This window comes from Anopheles merus, chromosome 2L (assembly GCF_017562075.2).
Source record: "Anopheles merus strain MAF chromosome 2L, AmerM5.1, whole genome shotgun sequence".
NCBI lineage: Eukaryota > Metazoa > Arthropoda > Insecta > Diptera > Culicidae > Anopheles > Anopheles merus.
Window position 1 is genome coordinate 43,280,906 of NC_054083.1, and position 19,165 is coordinate 43,300,070.

The 19,165-nt window shown below is 48.2% G+C and overlaps 2 protein-coding genes across 2 annotated transcripts; one reads left to right on the forward strand and one right to left on the reverse strand.

Annotated features, from left to right (window-relative positions):
• Positions 1-14,043: 14,043 nt before the first annotated feature.
• LOC121594677 (dnaJ homolog subfamily A member 1) lies at positions 14,044-16,327 on the forward strand. Its single transcript, XM_041918233.1, has one exon. It carries the CDS (start codon positions 14,346-14,348, stop codon positions 15,546-15,548), a length of 1,203 nt encoding a protein of 400 aa, XP_041774167.1. The 5' UTR covers positions 14,044-14,345; the 3' UTR covers positions 15,549-16,327.
• A 1,065-nt stretch (positions 16,328-17,392) lies between these two features.
• LOC121594679 (retinol dehydrogenase 13-like) lies at positions 17,393-19,111 on the reverse strand. Its single transcript, XM_041918235.1, has 3 exons — positions 18,846-19,111; positions 18,512-18,775; positions 17,393-18,416 (listed from the first exon to the last, which is right to left on the reverse strand). Exons 1-3 carry the CDS (start codon positions 18,920-18,922, stop codon positions 17,765-17,767), a joined length of 993 nt encoding a protein of 330 aa, XP_041774169.1. The 5' UTR covers positions 18,923-19,111; the 3' UTR covers positions 17,393-17,764.
• Positions 19,112-19,165: the final 54 nt, after the last annotated feature.

The following is a 19,165-nucleotide window of genomic DNA, read 5'->3' on the forward strand; positions in this document are numbered from 1 at the left end:
TTGTTCAGCCATAAATAAAGCGAGAATAAATCGTTTGCTTCCGTCTGTCTTCATGCGTTTCGTTTCACTGGCAGGTGATACTGGCCATTTATTTCAGCTGTCTTTTTAATGCTGTGCGTCAGTAATTTATTAAAATAGCTGTGTTACTATACTTTGTAGCATTCATTTGATAACAAAAAACAACTTGTTAAAGCATTACACCGACATGTTAGACAATGTGTTTACAATTGCATAGTTCCATCGTATCAACAAACGTTACCAAAATTCAAAATCAAACAAACGTTGCAAACTTTGTTGTTCTGTTTAACACACATCCACCGGTACATCCGGTTCATTCGCCCGGCTGCGCGAGATTGTTGGCCAATTTATTCTTACCCAGACTGCGTCACAAAGTGTGCATACGAAAGAACGACAGAAAAGAATAAAATAAACCCGAAAAAGTACGCCATTGCACCTTCGCTTGCTGCTGAAGTGAAAAAAAGAAGGAAAAACTGACCCACTCCTCACCGTGGCAAGAATTCGAAAGATACGCTGGTTAACTTCGACCGCAAGATAACGCAGAATACAAGCAGCGATCATCCCAGAGCAACGAGCATCCCAGAAATCGCCCAAAACAAGCACGCAAGCAAGAAAGACTTGCGCGATCGAGAAAGCGACGAACGCTTTCGTTTGATGCGCTTACGGGTCGGGAAATCGGTACGCAATCGGTGCTCGAAAACCCTCCGAAGCCATAAAAGGCTTGTTTGTCTGGGTTCTGCGAGGTGAGCGTTAATCGAGCGACACCGGGCGGCGTTTCTTCTCCCCCTTCAGCCCCTGGGAACGTGCTAAAAATAGAACGTCTACAACGCCATTTCCTGTGGCGTTGTTGGCCATCTTCCCGTGGTAATCTGTATTATTTCGGTGCTTTTTTCTCTCTCTCTCTCTCTTTTCTTTGCCTCTTTTGCCGTCCAAAATTGCATGCGAAAAACAAACCAGTTTTCATCCCACGGGCGATGAACGATGTGTGATAAATAAGCGGGGCAAAGAGGAAGAATTTCATTGCCCTGTACCTCGAGGTATATACATGCATGAAGCTTTTTGCGCATTTACGACCAAAACACACTGCACTGCCCTGAAACTTGTTCCGGTCCTGAATTGTGTGTGTGTGTGTGTGTGTGTGTGTGTGTGTGTGTGTGTGTGTGTGTATGTGTGTGTGTGTGTGTGAGTGTGTGTGTGTTGTTGCGCCCAAGTGTGTAGTAATCGCTGGCCTGCCCATCCCTTATGCTTTACGTTTTGTTGTTCTTTCCTCCCAATTTCGCCATTCCATACCACTGGAATGTCGTTTGGAAAGGCAGGAGATGCAGGCGAACCTACCAACAGAGGAAAAAAAGCAAACAAACCAACTCCTGCTGGCTGCTAAAAATAGCTTGCCAAAATAAATGGGCCCAAACCCTGCGCATCGTTCCCAAAAAAAAACCTCACTCACACACGCTCCATCCAGCACATTCTTGCCTCGAGGGCATCCATTTTTGGGGCCTTGTTTTGAAGTATTCTTTCTTTGTTTTTGTTTCCTTTTGCACAAAGAGCAATGCGTGTTCAGCAAACATCATCACAATCTTGGGCAAAAATGTGTTGCAAGCACACCCTTTCACCGGCACTTGATTAAACCCGCCTCTAATGAAAGCTTTTAAGGTGTTGTTTTAGAGCGTTGTTGTGTTTTTTTGCTATCGCTACACGATCGCTCATCGATCAGGAGCGTAGAAAACAAATGTGAAATGCTTCAGAATGTAGCAGTTCATTTCCTTGTGTGTTTTTGTCTGTGTGGTGAAATTGAGATTTCAATTCGATTGCACTGAGCTGCAGCATCGTTTCCCGATCACCAGCCACCCCGATGACTACATCGTCACTCCTCCGCAATCACAACCCATCTTGGATCCTGCGCTCCGATCCATCGCCGCGATTAGAGACGAGATGTCTAATAATGTCTTCCTGGTTCTCGGGGCGAGAACAGCTCGACGCTAGTGGGCCGGTAATTAATGTTTGAATTATTCCCCGCACCATCATCATCAGCAGCAGCAGCACCATCCGCAGCAACAGCTGCGTGTGTGTGTGTGTGTGGGGGGGGGGGGCATATCATGATGGAACGAAGAGCCTACAACCACCCGGAAGCGGTCGGCATCATAAATGGCAATGTTACAAATGATGTTCCCACTGCAGCGGTGCCGCAATATCTACGGCCAACGATCTGCAAATACACGGGCAAAACAATTCGATTCCTCCGCTGCATCGATCAGTGCAAATGAAGGCGTAGTTGCAAGGCAGTGCAACGTTGATGCACCCACGAACATACCCCAGCAGTTGACCCCAGCCCCAGCTTGATCTGTAAAATCTCCAAGGTTTTCTCTCCCCAAAGCACTGCTTGATGACGTTAGACGATGCTAATTGCGCACTTTGATTGCGTCGCTCTGCTCCGTCGCCCCGTTGTTCTCTGTTCCATTCTTGAAGGCCGTGAAGCCCTTAAGCCCTTCTCGAAACCTCCCTGCTGGGACTCACAGGGGATCACAAGCTAGATCGCCACCAACCAACCGATGGACATCTTGTCTTCTTTAATGGGTACGGTCACACGCGGCACAGCAATTGGCTCGCGGAATTGGGTGATTACACTGCGTGACTAATGAACATAATTGGTCACCTTCGCCGTGTGATTGCTACAATGAGTCCACCGGAGGACTCCGGCTGGGTGGAGGAAATTATCAATCAATCGGATGATGACGATGACTAGACCTTTCCAGCGCTTAGAAGGACGATGACGGTGCATCTCACGGGAGTTCCCTAATGGCGATTGACGATTAGATTACAAAGTTGCCGAACAGCTGGGAAGCAAGAACTTCTTCAAGGTATTTCATGATCTTCACGATCATTCCATTCTTTGAGGATTCTTCCTTCCTAACAACATCCGCCACATAATTTCTCCTAAAGTTCATTGACAGCTTCTCTCCAACAAAAAAGCTGTTCCTGAGACCAATAAAAAAAACCAATTCACGCGTGGGCTCGACCGTTCCCTTTGGTGTGAACGTAAACATCCCGCCTCTACCCGGGTGCGTTTGAGTTGAGAACAATTTACCAATTTGGACACAGCACCGAAATGAAACAACCCCTTTTATTGATACTCAAATTTGTGTGAGTTGATGCTTTTTTCTCGGTTGTGTTGTGTTAAAAGCTTAAGCTTTACGATTACACCCGAAGCGGGAATGCTCCGTTTTTATGGAACCCTCCGTTCGGTGTGTTATAATATCCGATCGTCATATACCACCGTAAAGTGATCGTACACGATGCATTATACCACCCGAATGCAGCCATAAACTAAATCCCATGTGCGATCGATCAAACGATTGCCCTCCCGCTACTGAGTGGAGGCAACCAGCCCCAAACAAAAAAAAGAAACTGCTGCCGATCATACCTACCCCACAATCGCCCACTAAATCTGAAAATGTGGTAGCATCCCTCAGAACTCCCCAGAAAAAGATACGCCAAAGCTTTCTCCTTCCCCAATGGTCCCGCACATACGAAAACGGACACGTTTTGGCTTTCCCGCCTGGTAACTTTATTCCATTTTTATGGCTCTCGACCGGGTTCCGGGTTCTGCGGGATGGTGATATCACACCGGGTCCGACCGGATCAACCGTTCAACCGTAAACCGGGCTCGAGCGGAGGGTCTGGAGCAGTGCGCTCCGGTGGGTTTCGGTGCACACATTAAGCCCCCGGCTAAACGATCCCGACGACGACAACGACGACGCCGACGATTGATTTACGCTAAGTCGACCTCCCCCAATGCCGCGGCCTTCAAAAGGTGTCGCACACCGGGCACACCCGCAACCTAGTGCGTGCATTAAAATAAAAATACACCCAAAAGAACACACACACGATGCCGGTATCGGCTCGGACCATAACAGCTGACGGCGCTGGAAGGAGCGGGCTTGTAGGTCGCCAATGCCTCGTGCGGGCTGGGCCGAGCGGGTGCGGGACGCGCAGCGAAATGCCAACCCGGTGCCAGCCGGTCTGCATGCCTACGTCACAATCGATTCGGGCACTCACCAGTCTTCACGCATCAATCGACCACGAGCCGTCAGCGGGCCTGAACGGACGCGTCCAGTTCAGTGCGCCAGAATTCAAGATCCGTTCCAAGATGATCCTCCATCAAGCCAGCCGGAGAGGGGTTGCCGACGGACGCAAAGCAAGCAACGGACGCAGAGAGATCGCAGCTGGCACCGGGCAGAGGGCAGAGAGTGCAGGCACGGCACCGGCTCCGGGCCGACGCCAAACGAATTTGTACAAATATTTATGCAAATTTAGAATAGTTTTTAATAGTGACTGAAAGGAGATATTTTCGCCGTTCTTCTCCTTCCTTAATCTGGCTAATAAATTCGTTTAGGATTTTTATAGTAGCCCGGGCTCGATTGGTCGCGCACAAGGTGGAGGAAGATTAGGACAGGCAATGGCGACAATCGATAAGCATTGGCGACCCCGGCTAGCCGGCGTCGGTTTTGGCGTGGATTGTTTTGGGTAGGAGCTTGCCAGCTGGGCGCTCACGAAGTGCTTGTGGCATCCTCGATCAGCTCCGGACCATTACGGGAAATGGGGAGTCTGGGGATTAGTTTCTATACTTGCGTCCACAAAGCACTACCTGTGTGTTGTCTTCCATCTAAAGCTTCTCGCATAAGGTAGCCCTCTACTGATAAGCGCATACATCCATGTCAAGTCATGCCTTAGTCCCGTCCGCATGATGTATGCGGTCACTGTGAAGTTCAAGATCAACATCATCCATCACTATACACACTCACCCGCTTTGCAGAAATCGATAGCGATGGTATAGCCACACACCTTCCCGCCCAAAACAAAAAGCCACATGTGCGCAACTGGAAGGCTAGCAACTTCCGGGGAATTCCTTAGCAACGGTCCCGACACACGGACCACAACGGTAACATTTGTAAACAACGTCCATAAGCCACCACAGCACAACAGGGCACTCACTGTTTTGGGGGATGGAAATTTCCGTTCAGGCACCCAAGCTACGATAGGCAGATCGTTCACTAAAGGCAACACAAAGCGATGGTGACCTTCTCAAACAAAAAAGCCGCCCGTTATTGTTGTCAGTCATTCCAGCAGAGCAGCGTGACGATAGAATAACAGCATCTAATGCCAATGCTGGAAGTTTATGACGCGGAAGTGAACCTGATAAGGTAAACATTGGTCCAACATCAGCGGGATGTTTGTTAAGATATTGGTCAATATGTATGCAGCCTTGATCTAGTTGATCAACCTTGCCATCTTCCAAATGACGACGCCATCTTCGATGTGGAAGAAGACGACCCTCCTTGATTGCTGTCAAACCGAAAACAGTCCTTCAGAGATACCTACTTCAAGCTTTTGATATAAAATGCACCATCACTCCAGATGCTTCAACTGATACGTTGTTTTGATAAAGAGTTGCGTCAAAAACACTCCACTCAATTTCGTTCTTTATATCCACCATTACCCTATTGCTTTTCGTATCTGTTCAAGATAATAACTCCAACTACCTTTGCCCCAATCTCCACGATCTTCACGACGTCCACGAACGCATGTTGATACTTCCGTATATCACAGGGTCACCCGCGCTACCGCTTCCTGATTTGATTGGATTGGTCCTCTATCTGCAAAGGTACACGCCTTCCAAAAGGCTTACCACACAGCCGAAGCAAACAACAAGCCTTCCACCGCGCAATACAAAACCTATAAGTTACGAGATTTAAGCCTCGATAGGGTACCATCATAATAATTCTTCCTCCGTGGCACCCTACACATCTCCAGCCATCATACCTCCATGCCAGAAGGAACGGAACCCATTCATTAGAACACTTTTTTGTCTAATAATCTTCAAACCAAAACAAAAAAAAACGCAGCATTTCTTGACCCTCAAAACCACACGCACCGAACGTAGTGGCACAGTTCCAAGCTTCAAAGAGGTGAAGCTTATAGGGCGGGCGTTCGGTTACGTTCGGAGCCCGGTTAAAAGCACATTAAGTCACCTTATTTATTTGGATAAAGGTTTCGACGCTTTTTTTGTGGTGGTTGCTATTGTTGAACGCAGAATTATATACAGAAGCTCGAGCTTGAACTCACCAATCATCACCATCATCACCACCACCTAAAGGTATCATCTCTAGCAAACGCATGCTTTCGTGAGCAGATCAAACCAGTTCAATCTGCCGTTGGTGCCGGTTTTGTGGTATTTTTAGTAGGATAATCTTCCAAATTAACGAACTAAACATGCATCACGATTAGCTTGCACCCGCTCGCCAGGGACATCTGCAGAAGACAAAACCAGATCTACAAAAGGCTGGGGCACTCGGTTTGGAAACAGGTATCGAATGCAGATATCACTACACCTATGCATTGATAAACATACGAGATCTTCTCGATTAAAGTCAAAAAGTCTGGTAAAGCATTCCAAGACCGGGACGAGAAGCCCTTTAGCTTCATCAGCACAACACAAAACGGCGATCTCATCATTAGTAAGTAGTTCCAGGTGAGCGCAATCGTTCGCCGCTGAAAGGAAGGAGAGCAACTTCTAATGGATGTGGGGTTTGATCTTCACCCTGCAAGCCGGAACTAGCAGCGATGCGATGTTCGTTATGGAAAATCCATTAAAAAATGAATTTTTAATAAATCTCCCAAATTGCTGCTGCTAATTCAGCCCGGGCGACGCTAATGGTTAACGTTTTACTGCTTCCGTTGCATTAGCAAGACAGACAGCAATGGCAAACGTTCGTTCTCGAAGGGATGATCATCGTTCGGTCGACTGTACAGGCAAGCATTTTGTCTTTGAGAATCAGTTGAAATTCCCATGCTCCCCGTGTGGGGACTGTTAGAAGTCAACCTGCAATTAACATCGCTTTGCTCGTCGGTTCTATACTGACCATTTAATTATTTTTTGCAAAAAGCTCTCCCTCACACACACTCACCTACATCTCCATAATCACACATGTAAAAACCACTCACGAGACAGACCTCTGGAGCGATGAACAGGCAGCAAGCTTCCACAATCCATCGACAGCTACAACAGTGCCAACTTACACAGTGTTCAGCCCCCATGCGGCCCAGATTACGATCAGTGTGCAAAGGGTGTTTTTGTTAGAGGCTTAGAGGAGGTCTGGGAGGGCGGTGTATTACGCAAATTGAGATAGGTCAACGTGGCTGAGCTGCCGAGCTTTCCCACACCACCCGTGGGCACGTTCCAGCGAACACAACAATCAATCAACCATCTGTGCGTCTGGCAACGCGTCTAGCGCTTCTTAGAACCTTCCACTGTTACTCTCTCGCGCTAAGGGCCACCCGCAGCGGGAACTAGCAACATCCGCATCGTGTGCTGGGTGTACTTGAGCATTAGTGCTACTGTACCCGTTTTTTTGTACGAATTATTACCTAGCCCATATTCAACAGCTGCGATATGACTGCAAGCAAAACCATCCTTTTTTCGTTGTTGATCTTCTGCTCTACGAAACGATCGAGATGTACACAATCGCTGTCGCCATTGTATAAACCGAATACTAGCAGGGGGAAGAGCGTTAAAAAAAACCCCCCTCGCAAGCAGGGGTAGGAATTCCAAAAATGTTGACGTCGTGTCCTGGACACTGGCACGGCTGGCTCCACTCTGACGCTGCTGATGCTGCTGTTTGCTGTATCCGTCCGTCCACCGGTTGACCATTACGATCGCCCTCATACACACATGCAGCATCCATGAGTGTGTGTGTGTGTGTGTGTTTGTGTGTATGCAAGTCTCATTTGAATAACAAGCAAATTTTTATGGTAATCACTAATCCAACAGCACACGGCAAAACCTCACAGCACCTCCCCATAAGTTCCAACCCCAGCATCGGGGCGGCAGGGGACAGATTTCGCGAAAACCAAACGGAACATGGGGACATATTGGGACGTTCTGTTTTCGATCGTCGCTCTGTGTGCGCGTGTGTGTGTGTGCCTGTTTAGTTCTTCTTCCCTGTAGCGTTCTTGTGCCATCTCTAGCGGTGGGGAAAGTTCCCCCAGCTAATCTGTGAGGCTCTGTGTGTGCGCGCGCGGGATGATCGTGCGGGATGCTTCTTTCCCGCCTTCGACTCCTTGGCTCGCTGGCAAACATGGACGACGACGCATAAGAAAAGGCGACTTTTAGCATTTCGAGTCAGTTCATTGTTCGCGGGATCCCGCGTGCTGGATGGGGAAGGTGAAGCGGTGAAGAAGCTCGAAGAAATTCCAACGATCAAGGCCGTTTGCTAAACATATCGCCTAGCCCGTTTTGCGACTGGCAAGCTGCGAAAACTGTGTGGCAATCAAACAGAGGAATGGGAGAGAGAGAGAGAGAGGACATAAAGATTAGAATATCATCGCCACGGTTCAGTTTGGCTGTTGGTTAGCTCTTCCCCCTTAATGCCAACGTTTTGGCTGTACACTTCGCTCAAGACGCTCACACTTTTCCTTCTCATTAGCCGGGTCCGCTTACTGGGGACCTGGGTCCTTTTTGGGGGGGGGGAGCAACCACCGGGGAATTTAAAGAGCACAGGCCAACCAGGCCATTTGATTGATATATGCGATGCCATAAACGTGCACCGCCGTTCCCGATCAAGTTTACTTTTTATGGGAACTTTGCTAATTCCACGATCATCAGCATCATCTCTCCGCCGGCAGCATGGCGCCAAGGCTGTTTAGCGCATCGCCATCGAGGAGCATGTTAGCTTCTGGGTTTTATTTCCAGACCAGCGGCTATAAACACTCCAAGCTTACCGCCCGCTTCCCGGCGACCAGGCCGGGGCGCTCGTTCAAGCGGTGCCGTGATAATTTCCCCAAAATTCCCCCTCGCGCTCCACTGTCTCCACGTTTGTGAGGTGAGAAATTCCTTCATTAAAGCGTGCAAAAAAAAATACAGATCGCTTCCAAAACACAGCATCAGTTCTATGTTGCCATCATGTCGCATGGCATGGTTAGCGTGTCTCGTAGGTTAATGCCACCCGGGCCAAGCGAGAATGTCAATCTTTCGCCTCACACGGCACAGAACCTCCAAATCCATCCAAAATCGCGACGATCACAAACAGCATCCGCAGAACTGTTTTCGCTCCAACCAGCCGTCGCGCTTGTTTTTTAGAGTTTTCTTCTGCAGGCGACAGTCGCCAAAACGAACCCCAAAAAAAAAAAAGCGCTCACCCCACCCGCAAATCGAGGTCTGGCGCCATAACCCGGATCGAAATTTTTGCTGTCTGTCCCCACCCGCGCACCGTGTCCCCACGACCATCCGTCGGCGCGTGGAATCGCGTGAATGTCGCGCTTTGTGTTTGTGCGTACATATTTCCAGCCGGAGCCAAAGCTCATCATCTGGCGACGATCGTGTTGTGGGTTTTTTTTTGCTTCTTCTATGCTGGCTGGCATATACGATCGAGCCGGTTGTTTATGGCCGGCAGGCCGGCAGACGGGAGAGGAAGGTGTGCTATCAATTTGACTTTATGAGCGTAATGCTATTCAGCCATGCTAAACTAATTAAAAACTACAACAGATTATCAATCTGCTGCTGTCCCGCGCTTGCAGGATGCTTAATTTAGAACGGACCCACGGTTGGCAAATTCCAGCCCCACATCACAACTGCGAACTGCCAAATTGACAAATGGGGAGCCTAATGATGTACAATAAATTGATCACTTCAAGCGTTCTGCAAGTTCGGTTTTCGTAGGCTCGTCTCCAAACTCGGGTAGACTGATACGCCGAGCGCTATCTGGACCCGCCACCAAAGTTCTAACGATCGCAGCGCTGGGGTGTGTGAAGCCACAGCCCGAAAGCATGCTACGCCCTTCTCCGCTCCGTGTTCGGGCTAATGGGAGATTGCTTCATTTTAATGGCAGGGTTTCGAGGCGAAAAAAAGCAGGCAAGATTATCGATTCCCACACCCCAATCTTTGCCAACCGATGAGCGCGAGAGCTCGCGATCCAACGCGATCCAGCGGCCTAGGTTGGGCCAGAAAACCAGAATCTCGAACGTCCTTGGTGACCTTTTCGATGGTCGCATCCGCGAACCGCGGTAAGGTCGCATTCTTCTCCTCGCGTATACGCGCAGACGCGAGCGCAAACAAGGCGGACGGATAGGTACGGCCAGCAAACCGGTTCTGACTGCTGTCCGCCCCAGGGTGGTGGGGTGGGAGCTGCTGTGCTTAGGATGATAGGGAAGAGCTATTCAAGCGCGGTAGAAGATGGGTACGTTTGGAAGAGGAACGATAGGCGCTGATCGTACGGCTTGCGGATTTGAGAATAAAAAGGGTTTCGGACTGGATGGCAATGTAGTTGTGTGGTAAGTTCGCAATGCTTTATATAGCAGAGATTTATAGCAATTCATTTAGCAAGGTTGAAGCGTTGGCAAAGGTTTAGTAATGAAGCAAACGATTGTTACAGTAGTTGACCGCTAGCTGGATGTGTTTTAGCGGAGTTTTGTTAAACTGGAAGTTCGCTCACTGGAGTGATTTTTAGTTAAAAAAACACATAAATTTCAAAACATGAAATATCCGGAATCTTGCGAAGCGAAAATCATAGCAAATGTGCATTTTTCTCACAAATTTTAACTCTCAGTTAGCGGTCACCTACTGTAATTTTAAAAATGTAGCCAAAGCAAAGGACTTCCCTTTCAGAATTACCAAGCTCTTTTAATTGGTTGATAGCGAGAATCTTTAAGATTCTTTTTTAATGAAAACTAGTAATGTGAACTAAATAGACAAACACTATAACATGCAAGAAGTAAAATTGCAATAATTATCAAGCATGTTTTCAAACCAGTTGTAGAAATTTGAGATATCTCTAAACTGTTTGGGAGGGAATCGCACCGATTTTGGACTTAACGACAGACTGTTCATTTACCATTAGACCGTCCAATCCAAGCACCTATATTTCCAAGAATATCGCATCTAGACACTGCCTCCAACTCGTACCACGTGTGGACAATACCTATTTTGCAATGAATATTCCATGCATTTACATAAAAGTGGACTCAAATATGCTGTTCGCAACTCAACCAAATCCCAATGGAAGCAGTCTTTTTCGGACGGTTAAATCAAACGATTTCAAACTGTCTGCAGCATCCCTGAGTTTTTTGACAGATGAAAAATGCCATTATTTTTTGTACTTTTTTGTTTTGTTTTTATTGGTTTAAAAAAACTTTTCTGCGTAGAAAACTACAATTAAATAAAATTGTTTTATCTTCAACAAAACAATCAGCGATTCCAATTCAGAGCCAAAAGCTGAACGATTTGAAATTTAAAATGTTATGGATGTATGACAGTTGCCGAGCAGTTCGATTCGAAAGGTTTATTTTCATTATGGACTGTTTTGAATGGTTTCCATAGGCAAATATCATTGCTAACTTTACAAAAGATCGATTAAGCTTCGTTAATTCTGATTTTTGTTATTAATTATGGCAATTCAAAAGCACGTGGTCAATAAACTGCACGCAAACAAAACATGACAATCGTGGTTGGATTTTATCCATCATTCTTTACCCCATTTGACCATAGTTTGCACGTGCAACGACAGCATTGCACAAATGTGAGCGAGAGCGAAGCCCGAGCCCCAAACCCAGAGAGAAAGAGACAGACGAACGAAAAGTTTCGTTCAGTTTCGTTAAAACTGCTCTGACACATCGCTCGCTACGCACACCCGCTCTTGCAGGCAGTGTGGCCAGATTTTTTAGCAGTTTTCGGTAAGGACACCAACATTTTATCTGTAGTTTTCGGTAGGAGTTTGATTTTATCGGTAGTTTCCGGTAGGTTTAAAAAACTCGACACTCATTCTTTGAATAGAACTGTTAAGCGCAGGAGGGGGGAGGGGGGTAATGCGCAAAACGAAAATTCCATCTAACGAGAACATGTATCCTTTATCTATTTCAAGGAGATGGATTAGACTAGTTTCAGCGGTCACACGAATACAGGTTTTCCTGAAGTTTCGATCTGAAAATTGTACTAGGGAATTGTAAAACAAAGAAGAACTGATATGCACATTTTCTTCTCAGCGGTGGTGAGTTCCTTTTCTCAGGGCTTACACATGAGAGGCAAGTGAGAGATGGTTGTGAGAGAACCCAAGCGCCACAGATTAAGCTTAAACGACTGTAAAATTGAATATCCATATAAAAAAATGAAAGCTCCACAGCTTCATTGGTTTGATCAATAGATGGCGTATTACAACTCATCATTATATTGCTATCCTGTTCTTGCAATGTGTTTCGACAAGTTTCATCTTATCATGACCTATATAGCCTTATAACTTTCTGAGCAAAAATCTATGTGAATGGTCGTGTGGTCAGATACGGGGGTATCAACACCAACGACCATAACTCAATTCTCACTTGTTTCAGTACTGGTGGTGTCCGTTGGAGTTTAGTAATTAAACAATTGTATCGCCGTTCTAGTTCTAGCGATGCATAACTTCAATGCGAAACCATACAACAGTACAGAGGAAATGAGAAAGCTCTCCTCCAAGCGATGAAGCTCAACTGGTTGGGGTATCCCACCAACAGAGAGCGCCACCAGCTTTTTTGCTATTTTTAGAATGAATGAGTCGTTTGCCGTCTGCTAAACGAAGTCTTTCTATATTCCGTTTAGGTAGAGAACTTGAGTCGTTTAGAAGCCGTTTAGCGGTCGTTTAGTGGATTTGTGGCACTTGGGAATTGACTGACTGAATCCTTAAACTGGCACCTTAAACTTTCCTTAAACTGCACCAGTATAAGGGACTTTTAAAACTTTTAGGCTTTTACATCGACTGTGATGTGATTTTTTCGTTACTTTCTTCTCTGTACTTTGGAAAATAACGTTTTCAATCCTTATCACTGGTCGTATATTCATTTAATTCCAAAATAACACATTTTTTTACAAAATAACGCCGAACGAAATGCACCTTCTTTCTTCTCTAAATATTAAAACAAATGAATCCTAAACGTATTAGACGCCGTTATTATCCAATAGAAGAAGGTCATTCGTATGCACAAACGAAATTTTGACACTTTCCATCCCAAGCGCCACAGATTAAGCTTAAACGACTGGAAAATTGAATATCCATAGGAAAAAAATGAAAGCTTCACAGCTTCATTGGTTTGATCAATAGATGGCGTATTACAACTCATCATTATATTGCTATCCTTTTCTTGCAATGTGTTTCGACAAGTTTCATCTTATAATGACCTATATAGCCTTCTAACTTTCTGAGCAAAAATCTATATGGATGGTCGTGTGGTCAGATACGTGGGTATCAACACCAACGACCATTACTCAAATCTCACTTGCTTCAGTACTGGTGGTTTCCGTTGGAGTTTAGTATTTAAACAATCGTATCGCCGTTCTAGTTCTAGCGATGCATAACTTCAATGCGAAACCATACAGTACAGAGGAAATGAGAAAGCTCTCCTCCAAGCGAGGAAGCTCCACAGGTTGGGGTATCCCACAAACAGATGGTGCCACCAGCTTTTTTGCTATTTTTAGAATGCATGAGTCGTTTGCCGTCTGCTAAACGAAGTCTTTCTATATTCCGTTTAGGTAGAGAATTTGAGGCGTTTAGAAGCCGTTTAGTGGTCGTTTAGTGGATTTGTGGCACTTGGGACAAATCTACAATTTATGGTATCTCGGGCGCCATTCGAGCAGATCACGGTTCAAAATTTTGAACAAATGTCACTTGGGCCGTGATTGTCGCGGGTTTGTGAAATTTTCACAGAAACGCAGCGCTTGCGTTTCGCGACGAAACAATCGAAGTTAGCCATACTTTGATGTTAAAGCGTAACCGATTTGACAAATGGAAAGTGTCGCCAAAAAATGTTGCGGAACACTTTTTGGGTCGTCTTGACTGAAAACCTCGAAATTCGACTTACGCTAATATTCGAGATACGCTATTGCCTCTGGTCCAAATTAATAGCGTTTATCGGGGAATACCTGTACAGATTAATCGGTATTTCTGGCCACTCTGCAACCAGGGGCTTGTAAACGCATCGAACGCCGCCATTACCATTCGACTGTCAAACAATTCACGTATGTTCGAGACCGATCCAGTGTCAAGTTGTTCTCGACGGTTCGTACCTCCCCGTACGGCAGTGCTAAAAATCTCACCTGCGCCGCCATTTTAGCAAAGTTTGTTCCTCGTTTTCAGCGAAGTCGACTGTGGAAAATCGCTCGTGCAGCCCTAGCGCAACAAAGCGGAAAGGAAAAAGGAGAAGAAAAGAGCAACTCATCAGCGAGCCACCATCATCACCGAGGCAAAGTACGTTCTCCGCGAGTGAAAAAGGAAAACCCCCAGAAAAGGTACCGTGTGCGCGAATCAATAATGGTGAAGGAGACGGGATTTTACGATGTGCTCGGCGTAAAGCCTGGCTGCTCCCCGGAGGACCTGAAGAAGGCGTACAGAAAGCTCGCGATGAAGTACCATCCGGACAAAAACCCGAACGAGGGCGAGCGCTTCAAGGCGATCTCGATGGCGTACGAGGTGCTGTCCGATCCGGAAAAGAAAGCGATCTACGACGAAGGCGGCGAGGCGGCCATCAAGCAGGGCGGTGCGGGTGGGGGCGGCTTCCACAGCCCGATGGACATCTTCGACATGCTGATCAACGGCGGAATGGGCGGCGGGCGGAGGGAGCAGCGCGGTCGCGACCTGGTGCACCGGCTGACCGTGACGCTGGAGGAGCTGTACAGTGGCGCGACCCGGAAGTTGTCCCTGCAAAAGAGCGTTATCTGTGATGGGTGCGACGGCATCGGCGGCAAGCGGGGTACCGTGCACAAGTGCGTCCCCTGCAACGGTACGGGCATACTGACGAAGGTCCACCACATCATGCCCGGCTTCATGCAGCAGAACAAAGTGCCGTGCCGCGCCTGCCAGGGGCAGGGCGAGGTGTTCGACGAGAAGCACAAGTGCAAAAAGTGCGACGGCCAGAAGAAGGTGCGCGACAAGAAGATACTGGACGTGCACATCGAGAAGGGTATGCGCGACGGGCAGAAGATCGTCTTCAGCGGCGAGGGCGACCAGGAGCCGGGCCTGCAGCCGGGCGACATTGTGATAGCGCTGGAGGAGAGACCGCATCCGGTGTTCAAGCGCTCCGGCAAGGATCTGATGATGGAGATGCGGCTCGAGCTGTCCGAGGCGCTGTGCGGCTTCCAGAAGGTCATTACCACGCTCGACAAGCGCAGCCTCGTCATCACGTCGATGCCGGGCGAGGTGATCAAGCATTCCGCGTTCAAGTGCATCATGGACGAGGGCATGCCGCAGTGGAAGAACCCGTTCGAGAAGGGGCGGCTCATCATGCAGTTCCGCGTGGTGTTCCCGGACTCGCTGCCGGGCGAGGCGGCCAAGCTGCTGGAACAGTACCTGCCCCCGAAGCCGGCCGAGGAGATCCCGCAGGACGTGGAGATGGTCGAGCTGGTCGAGCTGGATCCGGAGCAGGAGTCCCGCAACCAGTACAAGAACGCGTACGAGGAGGACGAGGAGGACGGTGGCACCCCGGGCGTGCGGATTCAGCAGTGCGCGACCAGCTAAATGCGCTGCCCCGCCCGCTCCAAGGACACCATCCTTCCTTTTTCCCCCTCCCTTCCCCGCATCCATCCAGCCTTCCTCACCGTTTTTTGACCATTGTGGCGTGTAGCTGTTAGCAGCTGGTGACGTGTGCAAATGGCATCATTGACGGCGCGCGCTCTTTCCTGTCCCGTTTCAAATCGCTGCTCTGGCGCCGTGTGTTTTTTCCGGCAAAACCACCACCACCTCCACCACCAACCTTCTTCACTCCTCAACATCAACAACAAGCACACGCGGGCGTCCCAGCGACGCAGTTTACGGAAGACGAGGAAAGAGAGAGCACGAGCGACTGTGGTACAGTAGGGAGCGCAGCAAGCTGTGTGGAGCAAAATAGGAAACAAATTGTCAGCTTACTGTCCAGCAAGGGGAGAGCAGCTGTAAAACCACGACTACACAAACCAAGGCAAGACAAGCAGCGCAGACAGAGTGGAACAAAAATTATACCAACGGTACAGAACAACTTGAGAGGGAAAGGGGGGAAGGGGGGGGGGACAAATAGCGCAACCTACGGGTGCGTACGCGCGCGCACGTATTCCCCTTTTTTCGCGGAATGAAGCATAATAAATTATTAGCACATCAATCTGGATTAAAGGTTAAACACACAAACAAGAGACACTACCGGAAGGCTGAAAACTCTCAACCCAAAAGAAACGAAACAAAAAACCCCCCGACTCCGTTGTGCAAATTCACTTACTCTGCAAAGCAAATGAGAACAACCCTTATTACTCCCCTCCCCGAGAGAATCGAAGGAAATTGAACGCTTTAGTGTGGATGTGGTGATATATTCAGGAGGAACAGAGGTCGGTCGGGAAGGCAGGAGGGATAGTCAAGGTAGGATTAGCTTCGCTTTTTTAAGCCACTCTTGAGGCGATTTATTAGTTGAAGCCGCTGAAAACAGGGAAAAAACTTGACTACATATAACAAATCTTGCCCTTAAGATAATGGCGCACTGTACGGCGGAAGTACCGTTACCCTAACCTCTCTACTCGCAAGTACACACACACACACACATATATACGCTTTACTCTCTAACACTTCGGCACTAGAGCTCAAGACAGGGCAACACCATTCCTTAACTTAGACGCGTGAGTAGGCTATGATGAACCGTATGAGCCAGAAAGGAATCGTAGGTGCTACGCTTCCGGGAATTATTTATACTCCATCTCTTCTCCGACCTTGACCTTCGCGCTCATCTGACGCCGTGCAGGGCTGTATCTGTCCACTCGTTCCCTTTCCACCTACCCCCGTCAAGTGTGGATTAGTTGTTACGCCCAAGTTCGGGTGAGCCTCAAATATTTTGGTTTAAAATAGTTCATTTTCAAATTGACCCACACTCCATCCAACCAACCCGCTTCCTGCAGCAAAGGTAATGTGCGCTCGGTAATGTAAAATAGTGTACCACACATTCGAAACTAAATTCCCCCCTGTACGTGTTTCATAAAGAAGGAAGCGAAATAAAATTTCATGTAGCAAACCAAAAAAACACGCAAAAGAAATGTGCTCGTTAGTACACTGCTGCGCGTATGTTTGTGTGTTCGTTTACGCTTCGTCATCGTGCAGTTGTGGTGCTGTGTGAAGTGTTTTGATCGCATGACGAATGCGCGAAGGTCCACCTCTTCCACCCCCTTCTTCACCCTGCCTGCTCGTTGGATAAGGAACGGAAAAAAAACTCACCCCAACCCCCCACCCTAGTGGGTTTTGTGTGTGATATAACATTGCATCACCACTGCAGCCGTCGACATTTGTTCGCTAATATCATCCTCCCCTTCGTAAGGGTTTAAGTTCGCGCTAAACAAAGAGGAATGTAATCAAACAGTTAACCTCACTTTTTGTGTAACCTATTTATTCCACACTGTATCGCTATGCAAAAGCGGCTCCTGCCATCGATTAAATACGGTCTTGAAAGGAATATTGCGTAAATTGTGCAAATGCTCGGTTTGAAGGGATTTTTTTTTTTACTAGCAAATAAAGACAGCGTTAGCAACGAGACAACAAAAAACGACCAACGGTGATTACATTCGGTGCGATGTGTACAATGGTGTGCGCGTACGATTCCCCTATCCCGATGCCATTCCGCTCGGTCGGTCGGTTGCCGTTTGGGACGTCTTGCCGGCTGCCGGTTGCTGATCGGTCGTAAAAATAACAATATCCTTATTGTTATTCATACGCAGTATCCGCTGTCAGGAAACGGCCGCCGTTCCAGTGAGCGTGCCGGTCCATTTTTCGCTCACCGCCCACAGCCACTTGGCCACCCGGTCATCCTTCGCCTGCTCGGCCACCTCCTTCGGCGCACAGTCGCTAAAGTACTGCCCGCTAACCTTCTCCAGGTCCGGATCGAGTGCCGCGTACAGGGTCGTTTGCGCACCGTACAGGGGCGATTTCAGGAACGGCCACACGAACGGTCGCACAAACAGCCCCGAGAACCAGCTGTTAAAGATGCCCATATGGCGCATCAGCTCCGTATCGACGATGCCCGGATGGAGCGCATTCACCGTCACGCCCGTGCCCTCCAGCCGGCGGGCCAGCTCGCGCGTGAACAGCACGTTCGCCAGCTTGCTCTGCTCGTACGCCTTCGCCTCATCGTACGCTTTCGCGCTGTTCAAATCGTCCAGCGCAATCTGGCCGCGGGTGTGTGCCAAGCTGGACACCACCACGATGCGACTCGGGGCGCTCAGCTTCAGCGTATCGAGCAGCAGATGGGTAAGCAAAAAGTGTCCCATATGGTTCACGCCCAGCTGTAGCTCGATGCCCTCTTTGGTGAGCGTGCGGGGACAGCGCATCACTCCCGCATTGTTGATGAGAATGTCCAACCGCTGTTGTTCCGCTTTGAATCTAGAAAACGATAGAACATACCCAATCAATACCACATTACGTAACGACCTGCCGTCGGTGGTGCATTTGTCAGAGTGTGTGTGTGTGCTGCTTACTGTTTCACAAACTGACGGATCGATTGCATCGAGGCCAGATCACACTCGCGGCAGTACACCTGCGGGTTTCGCGTGTCCAGCACGATGTCCTTCCGGGCCTCCTCGCACTTCACCATATCCCGGCAGGCCATGTAAACGTGCGCGCCACGGCGGGCCAGTGCGTGGGCCGTTTCCTTCCCGATGCCGGTGTTGGCCCCGGTAATGATGACCACCTTGCCGTCGGCTCGCACATTCTTCTCGAAGCTGGCACCTTGCATACGATCCCTACAAACATATGAATCATGAGAGCAGCTTTCCTGCCAGGGGGGGAGGGACATTTCAGTCGTACACTTACTTCAACAGAACGGTGCCACCGATAAGTGTGCCGACGGCACTGCTCACTAAAATTATTTTATTACGAAAGATCGACATTCTTGCACCGTTTCAGTGGTTCGCGTACCGGGCAATGACGTTCAGGTTTTAATTCATCTTTAGCCGATCGTAACTTTTGGAAATGTTGCTGCTGGTAAAAATCGATTCTTTTTTGTTTACATCCCGGAATTTCGTGGTTCCAGTGCTGCCAGCGGTGTTTCGTTCGTTAAATCAACTTGACGAATGTGACAGCACGTGTCAGAGGCGTAGATAAATATTTCAAACTGAACGTTGCAAGTCATA